Genomic DNA, 22121 nt, shown 5'->3' on the forward strand with positions numbered 1-22121 from the left:
TGCTGAAAAACTCATTTTGTAGCCTAATACTGGCGTTGCCCTGGGCGCAAACCAAAGCTATAGGACTGTTTACAATCAAGTTAGGCTGTAGGAAGTCAAATCGTGCGCTGTCGCTATCGGTAAAGCGCTGAACCATGCACGTTGGTAGGGAAAAGCATTTTTTTCCTGAGAGTTATTTTTTCTGAATGCGCAAAACTTATTGTATAACGTGCAAGTTTTTATTATTAAACTCCCAAATTGGGTGCTTTTCACTCTTGCAAACCATTCATAAATTTTAAGCTAAGCGCCATTTCTTTTATGGAATCTGTTACTACTCGCAGTAAAGTTTTTTTACCAGCAGTGCCCTAAACCCTAAACAACTGATCACTAAATGCCACAAGAAAAGCATTAAAAAATAAATGTGACTTAATAAAAGGCGACGAACAAAAAAAAGAAATATTGGAACAGACCGTCCCGTGACATGCCTTTTTTCCTCCGCGATCTTTAGTTTTTAGGCCTTTCGTTTTTATTTCTTGTGTATTACTAATTACGTGCTGTGCACTTCAAATTGTTTGGCATGGCGACATAAACATTTTTACGAAAGTATAGCGTTTTTCGACTTTCCCGAGGTGGCCAAACAATATAAATAGTTTTGAAAAGGTGCATGTTTGCAGAGTTATCGTAGTATAATGCCATACGGAATTTACCATTGTCATTATGCATAGCAGAGGGTCTGTTCCTAAAGGGCCATTGTCTACCGTTCTACTTAAAAACGTTGAAGCGAAGGTATAAAACTATAACACTGTTTTTTTGAGCATTTTTAGATGTCGTGTTAAAATGAAATTATATAGGGATTTAAATGCTATTATAGAAAGGTATTAATAAATAAATTTGTTATTACAATTGTTAGACATGTCAATAAAGTATTATTCTGATAAACTACAATAACCTAAATCAGCAAGTTTCCCTTTTCAAGTTTAATACACAAATAGCCCAATCGTAGGACATAGGCGTGTTTTTGTCATTTCCAGTTATTATTTCAACTTAAAAAAGTTTTTAATGTTAAAATAGGCTTTACCACAATATGGCATACCGACACCAGAACAAGGGGGGTGGGTCATGTTACTATGCCCCCCGAAAAACTGTATTTTTTACCAATTTTAACCACGCAAATAAAAAGCGTTAGGTTGCTAGTATGTCTAATCCCATTTTGAAAAAATCATTTTAACCCAAAGGCGTTACGCGTTTTTGCCACATAAACAGTTCACGGGTGTAACATTGTCGATAACGTAGCCTTTAAATTAAAAAGTAACGCCCCTTGGTGTTCTTAAGGTCACTTCTTTACGACGCCACATTAAGATATAAGTTTCACTAATGCTAACCTTTAACCGCAAGTGAAGAGGTTCGTAGCCTTAAATTCGATTTACCTATAGCCTATTTTATTCTAAATCAGTCTTTCACTTCAATAAGTATGAACAAACAAGTATAAAGTATTTGAAACACTTCATTTTTCATACACAAATCTTAAAAATGACTAGAATATGTTTATATTCACGCAAACATGATTCGTGTAGATCGCAGAAACGGTTATTTGTCAATTTACATACAGGGCTGTCAGCAAACTAAATTAAAAAAGTAAAATTAAATTAAAATGTGAAGTGATATTTTCACTGCAAAATATTTTAGAAAAACGTTATTAGGTCAAATTTGTTTAAACCATCGGTAATACTGACAAGGCAAAATGCTGAGGAAAATAACGTATAACAAAAAACATGAGCACTTATAAGATATAGTAAAGCTCGTTAAATAGGGCGCTAAAAGTTGAATAGGTCGTTATTCAAATTGCCAAAGTCTAGTTTCCTCCATAGGGCTTCAATGTGATTTTTCCTCTGCCGATTTTTCCGGGTCGCCGCTGTTCGGCAAGACTTGTACCCGCGTCCGTCGCTGTAGAGTAGCTACTAGCGCCACAACGGCACCGGCAATCCTCGTTATCAAGTACTGAATGATTTCGGCCGTTGTTATAACGCTCATTCCGATCCACAGGCCCAGCTGGCCACCTAAACACGATTGAATATATAAAAGAAAAAGAAAAAGAAAAAAAGGAATACAACTCTCGCGACCCGGATACGGGAGTTGTTTCTGAATAGCTTTGTCCAAACCGTTGTTGGTAGCAGTGTTTTAACTACTTCTAAAAGTAAGTAGTCCCCAAAAACCGAAACCTACTACTATTAAGCTGAAACAACTTCGGAAATACGGAATCTCCCGCAGACAATAAAATGTAAAAGAAAGAAAAAAAACACGATTGTATGCACAGCTTACCAGTATATACTTAAAAACAATTATCGAACATGCGACCTTAACAATCGAAACATGGTAACTCGATAAACGAAACACATAACTTGATAAACAGCAAAAACAAATTACATAAAAAGTAAAATTTCCAAAAAGATTGTTTAAGTTGATATTGCTCAGAATAAGAATGCCCACGTTATTTGTTTTCATCTTAAGGAATTTGGAAGTTGATCTTTGCGTGATTTTTTGTCGAATTAAAATGATTTGTTTCTACATCATAAAAGTTTCTTACCAATATCACTAAGGAGGGCTGACTCTTGGATTTTTTTCGACTGGGTTTCGGTCGAATATGCGATTTCCTCAAAGAAGACATCCAGAGCAAGGATATTGTCCTCCAGATAGTCTCCGGTGTCGTCAAAAATACTCTGAGACACGATGTTAAAGTAATGCTTGCCAACAAGATAGTTTTGATATTTAAAATTAAATTGTGATTGCTGAAAATACTGATTATAAAAATTTGATTATACGAGTATTCTTAACTGCCTGGACAACTGGACGTCTATAGTTAATGCCATTGTTGTTTAGAAAACTAATGTTATTCTTTGGTTATCCAATCTAATTTAGCACGATGATATTTGTGTACCCGAAACAGAACAATTTGTATTTCAGGGCAGCCCGCTACTTGTGTCTGTCCGGGCTGTACGTAATGATAACCAGTTATCTTTATCAGGCAATACCGCAAAGTGGTAGAGCGTGTCCAAATTAGGCAAAGTGCTGTAGGAGGTTCGAACATCGTAGCTGGTAAAGGCACAGGGAACAGTGCAGTGACACAAATCCGGAGAGAGCTGAAAATGAACGCCAAAATAATGCATGTATAATATTTGTAAATTATTTATTAAACTTCTGGCTTTAAACGTTGGATAAAAAACATTCTAATACTCTTGCTTAATTCTACTTTCTTTACGAATAACAGAATCTGCCTGAATCCGACGGTGAAAAACAAACGATTGTGGTTGCACATCAATGATGAAGATTAAACTATAAGTAAAGAACTTTGTAAACCGAAAATCAGTTTGTTTGAATGTCACATGATAAATAAATTTCGTCATTAAAAGCGTCATTGGTGTCTAAAAACATAACACAATATAAATTAGGATGTGCGTTAATAAAAACTCAAACCAACCGTGATGTTTTTAGTAGTAAAATATATTTATCATGTAACATCCAATCAAACTGATTTCCGGTTTACTAATTTTCTGTTTACTAAGTTCTGAACTTAGTTTAATCTTTATTTTGCTCTTTCACATTAACGGTTTAAAGAGTCCGGCCATATCGGTGCCGATCCTGCTTTTGAAAATGCACACGTGCAACTTCAGCGCAATAAACTGACTCGGTTGATACCAGAGTCTCGCGACCGGCTGGGGCTCCGACTCCGCAGGCCTAGTTCTGTTGGGTTTGATATTGTTTAAACGAACGTCGAGCTTAGAAAATGTCTGAGGAACACTACTTATGATATAGTAACTCACTTCTTTTTCAGCACGATTTATTTCGCGCGTGCTGCAATTGGCCATCTGTCTCGGCGTGCATTCTTCAGTATCGTTCATCATCTGGAAATTGAACGGACGACATCCGCACTTGTAGGCCACTTGCAGTCCGTAGCACTCTATACATTCGATAATGTAAAAAACAATTAATGTCTTTTGAAGGGTAGACTCACAGGCAGGGTTGCAAACAGGGCTGTGGAGTCGGTTAAAAAAAAAACGAGTCCGACTCCCGAGTCCCGAGTCCCGAGTCCGACTCCGGCCAAATGTAAGATTTTGTCGAGTCCCGAGTCTAGCTCTGACTCTACAGTAGGCCTACCATATGTCCTCTTTTAGGAGGATTTGTCCTCTTTTCTTAAGAAAACTGAATGTTCCTCCGAGGACGCTTAGAAATGTCCAAATCTCCGCTTTTTTTGCATTTTTAATTAGTTAGTCATACTTTTTTTTGCGCTAGCTCTAAGTTAACATTTAATTTTTGCAATTATTGCAATGGCTGCGCTGTGTTGTACACCACTCCTACAGCGCTGTACAAACTCTGTTTTTGCCAACTTTAACATTAAAACGGTAAAACGAATCTTTTCTACTTAGATGTAAACTTTTTTTACCACAAAGTCTATTTGAGTGCCATTGCATGTTTTTACAACATTGAAGGTATAACGGCCCTATTTAAAATTTTGCTAACTTAAACGATAAAATTCATCCACCGCTCGAACTATTTTTATCCATGTTTTATTTAATTGGATAACAGGCTAGCAACAGGGGACTCGCGCGAATCGATAATGTTTTTGCAATATTGCTGCTGTTGTTGTGTGTTGTCACATCTTTTGAAACACGATAACGCAAAGTTTAATTTTTGCGCTTACATTTTTATTTGCGCTGACATCGCAGCCTTTCAACTGTGGAGTGAATGCCCTCACGACACGTTTGTCACAATCATCTCGTGCACGAGCAATTTATTGTGTGTCCAATACGAAAATCGTCCTGAATTTACAGTTCAGCGCCAATTACAATTTTTTTTGCGCTTTGTGTGACCGACGACAAACTTCAATATTTCAAGTTGTCTCAGTGATATTTAATCAAAATGCCGAAGTGCTTTTCGTAGAGAGGGGGGTGGGCGCAATGCATGGGAAAATTACCAAGGGGGACACAACTGAAAAATATTAAGAACCACTTGTCTATGGCATCAGGTGGTTCTCACCAGAAGCTTTCTTTAAATTTAGACAACAATAAAGCAAAATATAAGCTATACATTATAATGCTGAAAAATAAAACTCTGTTTACTGATAAGCTACGCCAGAGGTGTCCGTGTTTCAGAAAAGGACGTGTTAATTTCGAAGCTCAATGCAATACTTGGATATAGCACGTTTTTCTCAAACGTAATAATTCTACTTTCGTTTTACTTGCAGGCAAGAAAATGTCCTCTTTTAAGGTGCTGAAAATATGGTAGCCCTACTCTACAGCCTGTATTTTACCCATTTACGCAACTAAATTAAGGTGGATTTTTTGCAATCCACTCATATTGGTGTCATAATTGATCCACCCGCATTGCATGGTTAAAACATATTTCACCATTTACATTTTGCCGCCTTAACAGTTTTAAAAATTGATATTTGATATTGCGCATGCGCACGTCGGACTCGGGACTCGAGTAGTTTTACGTGGTCTTACCCGAGTCCCGAGTCCGACTCCGGCAAAACAAACCGACTCCGTTGAGTCCCGAGTCCCGAGTCCGACTCCGACTCCGCAGCCCTGGTTGCAAACAAGTCATTTTGTAGTGACATAAGTCCCAGTAAAATCATTTGTACAGAAAAACTCAAGTCCAAGTTATTTTGTATAAAAATCAAGTCAAGTCCTTGTCATAAAAATTAAACGGTAAACTATTAAAATGGGTAAACCTGATTTCTGAGCAGAAACTCGCCTCAAAATAAAACATAATGAAACGTATAGCAATAAATTTTTTTTATGTAAAGAACTTAAGATAAATAATCAAATTTTATAAAGTAAAATGTTTGATGAAGACACTTCATTTCAACCCAAGTTAAGTCAAGCCATTCGTCCGAATGATCTAAGTCTGTAGTCAAATCGTTTTCTTTAAAATACTTAATTCAAGTCAAGTCATTCATAAACAGCGACTTAAGTGTACTCAATTCATTGACTTAAGTCATTACCACACTGGTGAAAAGCAATTTCTGTTAATTTGTTTAAGTGCATGAACGCGGCCCCATGTTTAGCAGCTTTACGGGCAATCAAGGTTTATCCTTTATCACAGATGCACATAGAGCGTTGTTGTTTTCGACAGTTTCGTGTGCTGTAAGATTTTGTGGTGAATATGTAAATTGTCGTTAATATTTTGTTCGTAAGTCTTTATGAATTTTAAATTTGTGCTATTATCATAGACCCTCTGTCAAACCAATAGCCTTTTAGCTTAAGAGTATTTTTTGTTAGACTTGTAAACATGTGTAGCTGGTAAATATAAACTATATGGAGGTTTAGTTCTGTGTGCGTCTGTTTTTGTAAACAATTTTCCTACTTTCGTAAGAGAAAAACTGCAGTGCTGTGAATAAGTCACTTTAAAATGACTTAATTCCCAGTAAAGTTGTTCGATAAAAACCTTAAATACAAGTAAAGTTATGTAGAGAAAATAGCAAATCAGAGAAATTGTTCGAAAGAAAACTCGGTTGGAAATATGCCATTCTATAACTTTTTAAATGAGTGAAACTTCGCTCAACGAATTTAAAAACAATTAATCGCCAATTGAAATCCTAACCTTGCATGCACGCTTGCAAGGAGTAGGTTGGGTAGTAGATGAGTGACTTTTCGTTCTCCGGGTCGCAGGTTCCCCAAGGCTTGTACATGACCTTGGTGTCCTTGCGGGTCACAGAGGCGTACGCCTTGCGACCGATGGGCACGGCGGTGCCGAACTTGGCCACGTTTGGTGGCACGTCTTTGCTGTGGACCTGGAAAGACACATATTAAATAACTATATAGCACTAGACTTAAAGTTTTAAAATCACTCGAATGGTCATTTTGTTGGCTTCCTTGACATATAGCCTTCATCACTTGGCTGCCGTCAGATGCATTGGGATATTCTCATTGACTTTTTAGGCTATTTGCTTCTCAAATTATATTGAACAAATTATTGAATGAAGTCAGGCTGAAAATGACGTATTTTGAACAATTTTTAGCACTAAAAGTTAGATTTAAGTATTCTAGCATTGTTTGGCAAACAAAATACATTTATTTGAAACGGAATACGTTTGTCGCCTTACTGATAATGATACAAATGCATGTCAAAACGTCTTTATCAAGATGATGTCGATTTTCTCGACCTGTTTGGCTTAAACATTCATTATCACCTTAGGTTTACTGTATTTTAAAATAAGGCGGATTTACAACGCTTCTGTGGACAGATGTCGACGATTTGCCGTATATTTTACTTCCTTACTACTTCTATGGTCTACTTTAAGGTTTTTATTTCTTTAAGGTTTTTATTTTAAATTTTCCCCTTCGTTTTATATGCTCTATATATCGCGTGTGTTTTTTCTTACAACAACCTTGTAGTGATGATAAAGAAGTTACATTTATTTCAACAACAAAAATTGTTGTTGTTGTATTGTATATCACCAACTCAAACAGTGTTCTTAAAAATGGTCACACAGACATGCTAACAAAGCCGCCCCGTTTTTTAGGATGTTTTTAACAATCATCTGGTCATTTTCGGTTTCCAATTGTGTTAATACCGCTTTATAGAAACCGTGGCATTAGTGATTATACGCTCGATTTAGCCGCGACATAAACCAGCATATTTCAGGATAATCGCTGTTCACCAAACGTCAGAAGCTCTTTCTTCGCCCGTACATCAAGATAAAAAAAGGAAAACATTTAAAACACCTGCCCTGCCCAGTAGGCGTAAACATATTTTGTAAAGTGGAATTATCGCAGCGAACAAACGGGGTATTTATGGCCGACCCCTTTGCAAAATCGTATCACTTGAATATAACATAATCATTTCCAAACCCTTGTTATATGTAACCTCCCTCAGATGTTATTTTTCTCTTTAAAACTTTAGAAAAGCTTTCGTTCTCTCTGTATTTCCACTATATTTTAACGTTTTGTTCCTATGGTTAAACAAATCTCGACACCTTGCATTTATTGATATTCAACCATGGCCCAGCCATTTTGTCATTGTATTCTGGCTGAAAAAGTTTTATGAAGTAAATGCCATGAAACTAATATTTTTTTATTTGCTGTTTTATAAACAAAAACAATTTACCTTTATCGATTTAGTTGACATTTCTCATGTTTTGGTCATTTAGCTTGACTTCCGTGCTTATTGAATCATTTTAAAAATTAAAAAAATAGAAATACAACTAGACGGGGGTGCGGTTGTTGTATATTTCGTCAGGGGGTATATTTTCAGGGCTTAGTGTTTATTTTCAATTTTTACTTTATTTTAATTTTTTTTTTTTTTAATTTTTTTTTTAATATTTTGTATTGTGTACTTTATATTATATATTTTGTTTTTCATTTTCCTTAACTTGTTTCTGCAAGCAAAAACAGATATGGGCCGAAAACTTCCCCACTTAAAATATGCCTTTGATGCGAAAGTGGTTCAAATATGGCGTAGAATTTGGGGAATGATCGAAACATATATTTGATAAATAGAATTTACTTAGATAATGCATATGGCTATTTTATTAAATTTTGACCAGCTTATGTGTTTGAAAATCAAATATTATCATTCTCTTAAAGACTAAAAATGGTTTAACGCCTATGGTTTGCTATACTTTTGCAAACTTTCACTAGGTAATTTTTTACCATAGCTTGGTCCGAGCAATCACTGTTAAAACAGGCTTTAAATCTGTCGTTTCAAACAATATGAAAAACACTATTACGTGCCTAATACGCAAACTATTAAATCGAAAGTTTTGCTAGATAAGTTTAGGCCTGATGTTGGTATGCTGGTTGGAGCAAGATGCACAACAGGTGCTAACAGAGAGGCGTAGACTGCCTTAAGATTTCGCATTTAAACTTGCGGCGGTAAATACACCCTAATTGACACTTAATTATTAGGCGAAGCTTATCGCGAAGTAATTGGTCGCCCCAAAAAATGCTGACGCCGCATTTAAAGCAAGCATTATAAATGTGTCGCCGATATTCTGCCTTGAACATCCCTACTCGAAATGCTTCCCTCCGTTAATTGTACGGTGGGTGAAACTTTATTTACGGCCTTACCTCTTTGTGTATTACCGCGACAATACGATGAAATACGATTTGGAGAATATTGGAAACATCGTATTTGGAGAATATTTGCTATTTGCACCTGTTCTGTATGTTACTCCAATCCAACATATCTACACACAATTATAAGTTGTGTATAATAATATAATAACTTATGGCTTTGAAGCGAAGGGGGTTCAAATATGGCGTAGATTTTGGCAAATGATCGAAACATACATTTGATCAATAAAAATTTACGTAGATAATGCTTACGGCCATGTTATTACATTTTGGTCAGCTAGCATGTTTAAAAAGTCAATATTTTCATTCTCTCTAAATGATTTAACGTCTATGGTTTGCTATACTTTTTCCAACTTTTACTGTGTAAATTTTTACCATGCCTTGGGACTGTTGAAACAGAGTTTAAATCTGTAGTTTTGAGCAATATGCAAACACGTTTATGTGCCTAATAAGCCACGCTTTATATTGAAAGTTTTGCCAATTTAAATCCAATAAACGCAAGATTTATTTATTTATGACGCCATGTTATGACGTAGCTTTGTAACGTCGTCGTTAAGAATGCGTTAAACTTAAGCTTTTTGTTGTTGCGGCCCTTGTATAATTATATTTGCTTAGACCTGGTGTTGATACGTTTGAATGGTGCAACAATTACAACATGTGCTAACAGAGATGTGTACACTGTCTGTAGGATTCGCATTTAAATTTGCGGTGGTAAAATATTTTGTGTTGTAAGAGCAATAGGTTTTTTTACTTAGAGAGGCCTCTTTATGAAAGGCAAGTCGCATGTGCATAGTTTTACTAGGCAAGCCACTTCCAACACAAATGTTGCACGCGCGGGACAATAGGGCGCAGCAGGGATGCCAGCAGCCGCCTCGTCGCGACGCGAGCTGGACAAAGCAAGCGAATATGAACGAATTCTGTATGAAAGTTTTTCTGCTGCTAGATGGCTGTCGTTAGCTACAAAGTGCTAAAACGCAATATTTCAGGTTTTTACCCCCCAAGCAAAGGCCCCTGGGAGTGCAGCCTCATAAACTTTTACAAAGCACCTACATACCACTGTACGCCATGTCTGAAAATTTGAAGGTTCTACGATATCTACTTTTTCTATAAAGCTTCGGACAAAACTCGGTCTGAAACAAACCATAGGAAACCATAGGAAACCATAGGAAACCATAGGAAACCATAGGAAACCAAAAAAGAACTAGACGGGGGTGCGGTTGTTGTATATTTTGTCAGGGGATATATTTTCAGGGCTTAGTGTTTATTTTCAATTTTTACTTTATTTTAATTTTTTTTTTTTTTAATTTTTTTTTTAATATTTTGTATTGTGTACTTTATATTATGTATTTTGTTTTTTCCTTAACTTGTTTCTGCAAGCAAAAACAGATATGGGCCGAAAACTTCCCCACTTAAAATATGCCTTTGATGCGAAAGGGGTTCAAATATGGCGTAGAATTTGGGGAATGATCGAAACATATATTTGATAAATAGAATTTACTTAGATAATGCATATGGCTATTTTATTAAATTTTGACCAGCTTACGTGTTTGAAAATCAAATATTATCATTCTCTTAAAGACTAAAAATGGTTTAACGCCTATGGTTTGCTATACTTTTGCAAACTTTCACTAGGTAATTTTTTACCATAGCTTGGTCCGAGCAATCACTGTTAAAACAGGCTTTAAATCTGTCGTTTCAAACAATATGAAAAACACTATTACGTGCCTAATACGCAAACTATTAAATCGAAAGTTTTGCTAGATAAGTTTAGGTCTGATGTTGGTATGCTGGTTGGAGCAAGATGCACAACAGGTGCTAACAGAGAGGCGTAGACTGCCTTAAGATTTCGCATTTAAACTTGCGGCGGTAAATACACCCTATTGACACTTAATTATTACGCGAAGCTTATCGCGAAGTAATTGGTCGCCCCAAAAAATGCTGACGCCGCATTTAAAGCAAGCATTATAAATGTGTCGCCGATATTCTGCCATGAACATCCCTACTCGAAATGCTTCCCTCCGTTAATTGTACGGTGGGTGAAACTTTATTCACGGCCTTACCTCTTTGTGTATTACCGCAACAATACGATGAAATACGATTTGGAGAATATTGGAAACATCGTATTTGGAGAATATTTGCTATTTGCACCTGTTCTGCATGTTACTCCAATCCAACATATCTACACACAATTATAAGTTGTGTATAATAATATAATAACTTATGGCTTTGAAGCGAAGGGGGTTCAAATATGGCGTAGATTTTGGCAAATGATCGAAACATACATTTGATCAATAAAAATTTACGTAGATAATGCTTACGGCCATGTTATTACATTTTGGTCAGCTAGCATGTTTAAAAAGTCAATATTTTCATTCTCTCTAAATGATTTAACGTCTATGGTTTGCTACACTTTTTCCAACTTTTACTGTGTAAATTTTTACCATGCCTTGGTCTGAGCAATCACTGTTGAAACAGAGTTTAAATCTGTAGTTTTGAGCAATATGCAAACACGTTTATGTGCCTAATAAGCCACGTTTTATATTGAAAATTTTGCCAATTTAAATCCAATAAACGCAAGATTTATTTATTTATGACGCCATGTTATGACGTAGCTTTGTAACGTCGTCGTTAAGAATGCGTTAAACTTAAGCTTTTTGTTGTTGCGGCCCTTGTATAATTATATTTGCTTAGACCTGGTGTTGATATGTTTGAATGGTGCAACAATTACAACATGTGCTAACAGAGATGTGTACACTGCCTGTAGGATTCGCATTTAAATTTGCGGTGGTAAAATATTTTGTGTTGTAAGAGCAATAGGTTTTTTTACTTAGAGAGGCCTCTTTATGAAAGGCAAGTCGCGTGTGCATAGTTTTACTAGGCAAGCCACTTCCAACACAAATGTTGCACGCGCGGGACAATAGGGCGCAGCAGGGATGCCAGCAGCCGCCTCGTCGCGACGCGAGCTGGACAAAGCAAGCGAATATGAACGAATTCTGTATGAAAGTTTTTCTGCTGCTAGATGGCTGTCGTTAGCTAAAAAGTGCTAAAACGCAATATTTCAGGTTTTTACCCCCCAAGCAAAGGCCCCTGGGAGTGCAGCCTCATAAACTTTTACAAAGCACCTACATACCACTCTACGCCATGTCTGAAAATTTGAAGGTTCTACGATGTCTACTTTTTCTATAAAGCTTCGGACAAAACTCGGTCTGAAACAAACCATAGGAAACCATAGGAAACCATAGGAAACCATAGGAAACCATAGGAAACCATAGGAAACCAAAAAAGAACTAGACGGGGGTGCGGTTGTTGTATATTTTGTCAGGGGGTATATTGTCAGGGCTTAGTGTTTATTTTTATTTAGTTTTAATTTTTTTTTTAAATTGATTTTATTTATTTATTTATTTTTTTTCAATTTTATTTTTCATATTCATTTTTTAATTTTTATTTTTATTTTTTTTGTGTGTTTTTTATTTTTTTTTTTTTATTTTTTTTTTTATTTAATATTTTTTTTATTTTACACTTTTTATTTTTTAATATTTTGTATTTTGTATTGTGTATTTTATATTATATATTTCATATTTTGTTTTTCATTTTCCTTAACTTGTTTCTGCAAGCAAAAACAGATATGGGCCGAAAACTTCCCCACTTTGATGCGAAAGGGGTTCAAATATGGCGTAGTATTTGGGGAATGATCGAAACATATATTTGATAAATAGAATTTGCGTAGATAATGTACATGGCCATTTTATTACATTTTGGCCAGAGCTTACGTGTTTGAAAACCAAATATTATAATTCTCCTCAAGACTTAAAATGGTTTAACGCCTATGGTTTGCAATACTTTTGCAAACTTTTACTCGGTAAATTCGTACCATGGCTTGGTCCGAGCAATCACTGTTAAAACAGACTTTAAATCTGTAGTTTTAAACAATATGAAACATACTATTATGTGCCTAATACGCAAACTATTAAATCGAAAGTTTTGCTAGTTGTTTAGGCCTGATATTGGTATGTTGGTTGGAGCAACATGCACAACAGGTGCTAACAGAGAGGCGTACACTGCCTTAAGATTTCGCATTTAAATTTGCGGCGGTAAATACACCCTATTGACACTTGATTATTAGGCGAAGCTTATCGCAAAGTAATTGGTCGCCCCAAAAAATGCTGACGCCGCATTTAAAGCAAGCATTATAAATGAGTCGCCGATATTCTGCTTTGAACATCTCTACTCGCAATGCTTCCCTCCGTTAATTGTACGGTGGGTGAAACTTTATTCACGGCCTTACCTCTTTGTGTATTACCGCAACAATACGATGAAATACGATTTGGAGAATATTGGAAAAATCGTATTTTGAGAATATTTGCTATTTGCACCTGTATAGTATGTTACTCCAATCCAACATATCAACACACAATTCTAAGTTGTGTAGGCCTGGTGTTGATATGTTGGATTAGAGTTGCCACCAGATTTCGCATTTAAATTTGCGGCGCCTTTGATGCGAAAGGGGTTCAAATATGGCGTAGAATTTGGGGAATGATCGAAACATATATTTGATAAATAGAATTTACTAAGATAATGCATATGGCTATTTTATTAAATTTTGACCAGCTTACGTGTTTGAAAATCAAATATTATCATTCTCTTAAAGACTAAAAATGGTTTAACGCCTATGGTTTGCTATACTTTTGCAAACTTTCACTAGGTAATTTTTTACCATAGCTTGGTCCGAACAATCACTGTTAAAACAGGCTTTAAATCTGTAGTTTCAAACAATATGAAAAACACTATTACGTGCCTTACGCAAACTATTAAATCGAAGGTTTTGCTAGATAAGTTTAGGCCTGATGTTGGTATGCTGGTTGGAGCAAGATGCACAACAGGTGCTAACAGAGAGGCGTAGACTGCCTTAAGATTTCGCATTTAAACTTGCGGCGGTAAATACACCCTATTGACACTTAATTATTAGGCGAAGCTTATCGCGAAGTAATTGGTCGCCCCAAAAAATGCTGACGCCGCATTTAAAGCAAGCATTATAAATGTGTCGCCGATATTCTGCCTTGAACATCCCTACTCGAAATGCTTCCCTCCGTTAATTGTACGGTGGGTGAAACTTTATTCACGGCCTTACCTCTTTGTGTATTACCGCGACAATACGATGAAATACGATTTGGAGAATATTGGAAACATCGTATTTGGAGAATATTTGCTATTTGCACCTGTTCTGTATGTTACTCCAATCCAACATATCTACACACAATTATAAGTTGTGTATAATAATATAATAACTTATGGCTTTGAAGCGAAGGGGGTTCAAATATGGCGTAGATTTTGGCAAATGATCGAAACATACATTTGATCAATAAAAATTTACGTAGATAATGCTTACGGCCATGTTATCACATTTTGGTCAGCTAGCATGTTTAAAAAGTCAATATTTTCATTCTCTCTAAATGATTTAACGTCTATGGTTTGCTATACTTTTTCCAACTTTTACTGTGTAAATTTTTACCATGCCTTGGTCTGAGCAATCACTGTTCAAACAGAGTTTAAATCTGTAGTTTTGAGCAATATGCAAACACGTTTATGTGCCTAATAAGCCACGTTTTATATTAAAAGTTTTGCCAATTTAAATCCAATAAACGCAAGATTTATTTATTTATGACGCCATGTTATGACGTAGCTTTGTAACGTCGTCGTTAAGAATGCGTTAAACTTAAGCTTTTTGTTGTTGCGGCCCTTGTATAATTATATTTGCTTAGACCTGGTGTTGATATGTTTGAATGGTGCAACAATTACAACATGTGCTAACAGAGATGTGTACACTGCCTGTAGGATTCGCATTTAAATTTGTGGTGGTAAAATATTTTGTGTTGTAAGAGCAATAGGTTTTTTTACTTAGAGAGGCCTCTTTATGAAAGGCAAGTCGCATGTGCATAGTTTTACTAGGCAAGCCACTTCCAACACAAATGTTGCACGCGCGGGACAATAGGGCGCAGCAGGGATGCCAGCAGCCGCCTCGTCGCGACGCGAGCTGGACAAAGCAAGCGAATATGAACGAATTCTGTATGAAAGTTTTTCTGCTGCTAGATGGCTGTCGTTAGCTACAAAGTGCTAAAACGCAATATTTCAGGTTTTTACCCCCCAAGCAAAGGCCCCTGGGAGTGCAGCCTCATAAACTTTTACAAAGCACCTACATACCACTCTACGCCATGTCTGAAAATTTGAAGGTTCTACGATGTCTACTTTTTCTATAAAGCTTCGGACAAAAGTCGGTCTGAAACAAACCATAGGAAACCATAGGAAACCATAGGAAACCAAAAAAGAATAACGGCAAAAACAAGATATGTCCCGAAAATAAATTTTCGGCCCATATAATAACGGCAAAAACAAGATATGTCCCGAAAATAAATTTTCGGCCCATATAATAACGGCAAAAACAAGATATGTCCCGAAAATAAATTTTCGGCCCATATAACTAGTTTTAATTTATTTTAGTACATATAAATAAAGGGGGGCAAAACTCTGAGAAACTGTTAGGATTTGTATCTGTTTGCAAAATCGTATATCATTAACCATATTTTGCAGTTACTTAGGCCACCTGCATATGTTAAAGTTTGAGTTAAAGCCTACGAAAACATAACAACAGAAGTAACGTTAAGGATAGCATGAAACTATAAAACTATACTATTATAAAAAGTTTAGCATTGGCCAACTAAGAATCAGTTGGTGTTCCCCTTAGAAGGGATACATGGTGACTTAAATTGGCGCATAATAGTAATTGCTCGAATCAATCTTAAGTTATTTTTTAATGGATTTAACTCTAACAACCCTGAGTAACACATCCCTTTATAGCGTTGTATCGTTCACAGCTTGGTCAAGGTTGTTGAGGTCTTTGCACAAAAATTAAATAAATTATCGCCAACTAGACGTTAAAAAATAGCGGTTTTCTTAAAGGCAAGTGATAAAAATAAGCACTTGGTTTTAATATAATCTCTAACGACAAGCTTTAAAAGCATGAACCTGGAATCTAATTCCGGCTTCTTGGTTGACAACGGTTGCATCGTCGACGTATTTTGACTGAGCGGCGTCCAGCACCACCGATAGGCCGTAACCTACACCGCCCACATTCTGGTAAATGGTGTTGGAACGGTTGAAGTTGAAGGTGTGACATCTGCCCATGTCCGATATGTAGACGCCGAAGTGCTCCAAGTTGCATTTTTCGTTTCCGTACCTTGGATGGGAGAATGGGGCAATAAGGTTAAAATACGGTTAACTCGAACATATACTTTGGAACATCAAACACGTTGTAATAATTTCAATAAAAGTACTAAAGCCTTTATATTCCATAAAATTGACATTTTGCTGTTTACAAACGTTTCGGTAACACCTCATGCCACCATCAGTGTAAAAAATCAGTGACTTTGTATGTTTAAAAAAATTTAAATAAAACATTGTTGTTTTGTTTTTTAGTTTTCGTTAGATTTAATATACGTCGATGAACTTTTTGTCGCAAAAAAGGTTTTTAAGAAATAAAGCGACTAAGCAAAGACACTGCAACTAATTTTGTTCAGTTTTTTATTAGAGCAAGACTTTGTTTTGTGATTGTAATAAACGCTTTACATCTGTGATCGCTCGTATTGATCAACAAACAAGCTGGAGTTTGTTGTCGCATTGCTTTTATCGTTTTTTGATATAATAATTTCGCTCTCGGCATAGGCGTAGCCAGGGAAGGCCTGAGGGGCCCCCCAAAGCATTTTATGATCAGTACCACAACAGTCGATCAAAGGCATGCCACACCTTCAATTGTCATGCACGTCACAAACGATGTAGTTTATATAACACTCAGTCCGTCGCTGCTCGAAACGGTTTGCTAACATTGTTATTTGTGTTCGTTACGGCAGTTAACACAGTGACAAAGCCAAAACAAGTTCAAACTTTTTGCCCCAACCCCCCGGCTGGCTGCGCCACTGGCTTTCGGTGGGAAAAAATCATGGCGGACGAAAGTAAGGTCTCGAAGCACTCTTGTAGAACGTAACCTACCTGCATTGCCGCAACTCAGTGCGATCTCTCAGTTTGTAGCCCCTCTTGTCCAAATACGAACTCACGGTAACGTTGAGTGCGTCGAAAAAGGCGAGGTCGTTCAACAGCAAGTCAACTCTGTTTATCAAACAATCTTTTAAGGTGCAGGGAAATATCGTTGCTAAACGGAGTAATGTAACTACCAATGTATAAAAAATTATTAATATTATTAAAAAAAATAAATAAATCAAGATGCTGATGCGAAATGGTCGAGGATACAGTATGTATGATACCTCATACACAATATATAGACCAATGATTCTCAAACTGTGTGCCGCTTGCGTTTTTTGTAATTTCTAAAAACAATCTTTTGTATCACAATTTTGACATCTGCTGCGTCAGGTATGTGCGACTTGTATGCAAACCAGAGTTGGATAAATCACATTAATTCAGTTCAATGGCAGTTACAATTACCCCCCTAAAGGTTTTTTTCACATTAAAGCAATTACATCATAAATTACATTTGATCTAAGTTTTCTATTGCTGATGAAATATGGAAAACAGTTTAAGTCACATCGCTTCCCAAAGAAAATAAACCAGAGAGTCGAACAGAAACTGAGCCGGAACTTTATGAACCGGTTTGGGGTCAATTTTTTTTCCGAACCGTAACCAAAGCCCAATCGAAACAGAACCGAATAAATTTAAAGAATCTGAACAAAGCTTGTATTTTACAGATTCAAGTTATGCCATGTTCGAAGGTGTATGAAAAAAAAATATAAATATTGATTAAATTAAACGTTGTTTTTTATTTTTTAGATATTTTAATAATGAGCTACTGTTATTTTGCTACGTCACGTAACTTAGATTAATGACTTACAATTTCTCCACATTAATTGACCCACATTTCTAGATTAAACACAACTTATGTTGTATCTCAACCGAAACTTTATAAACCGGTTTTGAAATAACGATAGTCGAACCGGAACTGAACCGAAACTTTCAATTTTTTTCGAACCCCAAACCGGAACTGAACCGGATTACCAAGAACCCTGAACCTGAAACAAACCCGAACCGGAAAAGTCAAACGGTTCGACTCCCTGTAATTAATTACATCAAATACAATTACAAAATATAATTGGTCCAAATCTGAATTGCACACTACTTATTTCACAACGATTTACAAATAATTAACATACGTTTCTGAATGTTCAGAAATCTTGATTGCTGAAAATGAACCGACCCTGCTAAGCGTCCTCATTGCATTTCGCTCTTCAACCGACATTGGATTAAAGTATCTGGTAAAATAAAGTTTTGTAAAACTCGTGTTTTCGGGGTATATGGAAGTTAGAAACTTGGTGGTAAAAATGTTGCCAGACAAACATGACAAGTTAAGCTAATATGACACACTACCGATAAAAAACAAAACAAAAAAAACGGTATAATCTCACACTTTTACTTTGTTGGAACATTTTGTTTGTTTTAGGACGTCTCCCAAAAATGTATTTTTTGTTAATAATAATATAAACACCTGTTGCTCACTGAAGCATAACGCCCGGCTTAAAGCTAAAAGTTTTAGTATCTTACTTGTTAAAGTTGCAGATGGTGACGGCGGGAAATTCGATGCTGTCTGGAAAGACAGTGGAAACGTCGGTGGTCGACTGGTACTCGTAATAAGCCGAGATCCGAAACGCCACTTGCTGCAGCATCACCGAGCTCATTCCTGCAAAAAAATTTTGCCCGTCGACTTGTCCCTCGAAGATTGAAATTCTTCTCTAGAGAAGGGATTCTTAAACTTTTTTACCGCGGACCTCTAAACATATTTTGGCTTGGCGTGGACCTCGGAAGGCAAGAATTTTTTTAAATGACGTCATAAATTAACGTCACAATCGAATAGACTGTAGAAATGTCCTGATATTTCATAACATATTGTCACAATACAGATAAACTTTCAAGAATATGCTGATGATTTAAGTAAAATAGAGTCTAAATACATTAAGTAGTAAAACGTTATGTTTTTAGTTCTTTTATTTACAAAATTGATTACTTCTTAAATATACGCCAATACTTCAATTTGGCCCTCATGGATCCCCTAAAATTAATTTCTGGGGTCCAAGCATATAGATAGATTTAACTTTATTTCGGAACAACGCTATACATGCAAAAAACCTATGGTTTAACTTCCTGAATTGGTGTAGGTGCCGACTTGGGAATAGTATTGTTCATCCCGCTACCTTGTATTATTGGAATGTAAGTTTATTTACGTTTCAAATTAATATGCTCGATATGCAATCTTTGGCCTATTCAAATATATGGTGATTTATCCGAGTACATCGAGAGTTGATAGTCCTAATTTGAATTAAATTTTTTCAAAGTTATATTGCTCTCTAAATGTTGTTCTTTTATTTTACTTTTTTAACTGGTCATGGACCGCTTAGACCTGTGGTCTTCAACCTTTTTAAGAAGCGACCCAAATTGAAATAAAATCTAATCAGAATTTTTATAGTGACCCCATTTTGTTTTCAGATACGAATAGAAAAATTATTGCGCCTGCCTAGCATCCACTAGTTTTTGTATCCCCTTTGCATGAACTTAACCGCATGTCATGCTCTCCTTTCAAGCGATTGCGATGTTTCGTTTTAATATGCTCATTTCGCAGTAATGGGGGGTTAAATAACAAAATTTGGCAGAGTCGGGTACGGTGATTGCATCGAAGTACAAAAGTAAATGTTTGCACTTTTAACGAGTTTTGAGAAATGCGATTTGCTGCATTCGCTGTTATAATTAAGAATATAAAGTCTATATATAGTCCTTATATCTGCAAACCACGTTACCCAAATTAGATAACAAAAAGTTGACGTTTTAAAATCCATCCGATTTATAACTCATTGAAAAAATGTCGCAGTGAAACAATTTGAGAAAGTGCGACATTCGCTGCGCCAAAATCAGAGAAGCGTAATTTGCGCAGCTCTGGAGAGCTAAAAAAAAAGAAGATGCACTCAGCAACGTTTATTGGTGGGACGTCATTACCAAGCAAACGAAATACATAAATCGTACTAAAACAGCGGAAATATAATGAGTTATGACAACCCCAGAAATCTTTTGGGCGACACGTGACCCACAGGTTGGGGACCACTGGCTTAGATGCCAACTTATACATTTTCGCTGTTATTTATGACAAATAAATTTTCGCGATTCCACTTTTCGGCGGAACAGATTTGTCCATTGTGTCGCACAGGAACAGCGTGAAAAGCATAGTTTTAAGTTATGGCAGAGTTGCTATTTGGTTACAATGTTAAAAGGGTAAATCTTTGGGTGATTGTCAAAATGCTAGTTGCCCGACCCAGGTCGCGCAATTAACAAGTTGAGTCAGTTTTTCAGTTCTTTGTTTTTCAAAGCAGTCAAGCCACTAGAAAAACAGGACGTTTTAACCTTGGGAATATAACCCTCGTCATTTCGGCGCGCTCAACCGCTTACCCAAGACGAGCAAGATCCAAAAGAGCTTCTGCAGTGTATATTTCGAAGTGCTCCAATACGCTATACCATGGCATGTGGTAGAGGCAGCAAACTCGCGTTCAATCAAGCAATTGAGAGCCGCTATTTCTTCGTTTTGCGCCTCGAGATGGTTAAAGTCTTCTTTCCTTTCTGGTTGACGTCTGATGATTGTAGCTCCCATTTTTAAATTTTGTGTTCCGCTCCCCTGAGATATTCTCCCTAATCACCTTTCGCTCTAATGTTATCTACTAATTAGGTGACTCTGTATAAAGACAAATTGTTTTGTAATGTTGACAAGCCTTCGTACAAATGTGCGTCAGGTCCGTAGGTTCGAATAAAAAGCAATAAAATGCACAAAATGTGGGCACAATGAATTTTTCTACTTTGACCTGATGAAAAGCTTGTCAAATTTACAAAACAATTCGTCGTTTAACAGGACCACCTGATTGGTAGATTAAGAATTAGGGAAATACGTACATTACCAAAGTTATGTATTAAGTTACACGGAAAACCTATATGCTTGAAACAGCATCACTGCCAAAATATAAAATATACTGTTTACAAACATGGGTACAGTTAACATAGATAACAAATAAAATCTTACAAATTAATACCTACTTCTATCCCTCTGGGGTTTTTGTAGAACCCCTTTCGCATATTTTACAACTAAATCTCGTCAAAATAGTATATTAAGTTTTCAAGATGCAGTTTACAAAACCGCCGGTTCTCGGTCGTCTGACAAAGAATAATTGACATGTTTTTCACATATAATGACTCACTTACGTAAAGATAATCTTACACATTGTAACAATGTGCTCATTTCTCACATATGCTTTGTCCGTCGTTATTTGACGAAAGCCCGACGTTTACGTTATAGCGATTCATCTTCTCCAAATCGATTATTCCGTGACAGTGGGCCCCAGTTTTGGGGGCATTTTAATGTTTTGGGGCCTTCTGTCGGCACATTAATAGGCTAAAACACAATCGAAATCATCGATGCGCAAAATTCCGCCTCTATTATACTATTGCAGTCACATTGTATTTCTTTAACATATTACGTTAAGGTCGAGCAACGATGACTTGGGTATAGACTTGATATACTATACCCAAGGGTACAGTTTGGTGGACTGTGGGACAACAATATAGCTCTTGTAAAGGGCATTTTACATCAAATTTCCTCCAACTTTTTTAACTGCTCTTCTTGCACCACTGTTCCAAATTAAAAGAGTCGGTGCATTTGAAATACATAATTACATAAGTTTGTTTTATCCTACGAAGCGACGCAAACTAAGCGGTCTAATGTTGGGAGAAAAATAAACTTTGACTTTCCCTATTTTTTAACATCTTCGTTTACTTTACTTAATTCTATTAAAAAATTAGTCTTTTTTTTAGTTAAAACGAAATCGGTATCCACCTCAAAGCAAGGTTTACTGAATGTCTTTAATATCAAAGTGCTGTTAACAAAATTAAACTAAAGTTCTAATTATTCTAATGCTATTTTTTTGTGATGATCAAATAATGGTTTGAGGGGGAACACACAATAAGACCTAAAAAGCA

At 36.3% G+C, this 22121-nt stretch overlaps 1 protein-coding gene across 1 annotated transcript; it reads right to left on the reverse strand.

The window, feature by feature from the left end:
* Positions 1-1851: 1851 nt before the first annotated feature.
* LOC146133497 (acid-sensing ion channel 1-like) lies at positions 1852-20745 on the reverse strand. Its single transcript, XM_083397768.1, has 10 exons — positions 20547-20745; positions 18657-18792; positions 18269-18367; positions 17094-17210; positions 16074-16284; positions 6580-6769; positions 3798-3934; positions 3009-3116; positions 2564-2696; positions 1852-2036 (listed from the first exon to the last, which is right to left on the reverse strand). Exons 1-10 carry the CDS (start codon positions 20743-20745, stop codon positions 1852-1854), a joined length of 1515 nt encoding a protein of 504 aa, XP_083253894.1.
* Between the last annotated feature and the right edge of the window lie 1376 nt (positions 20746-22121).

The sequence above is a fragment of the Ascidiella aspersa genome, chromosome 9 (genome assembly GCF_963924565.1).
Source record: "Ascidiella aspersa chromosome 9, kaAscAspe10.2, whole genome shotgun sequence".
Classification (NCBI taxonomy): Eukaryota; Metazoa; Chordata; class Ascidiacea; order Phlebobranchia; family Ascidiidae; genus Ascidiella; species Ascidiella aspersa.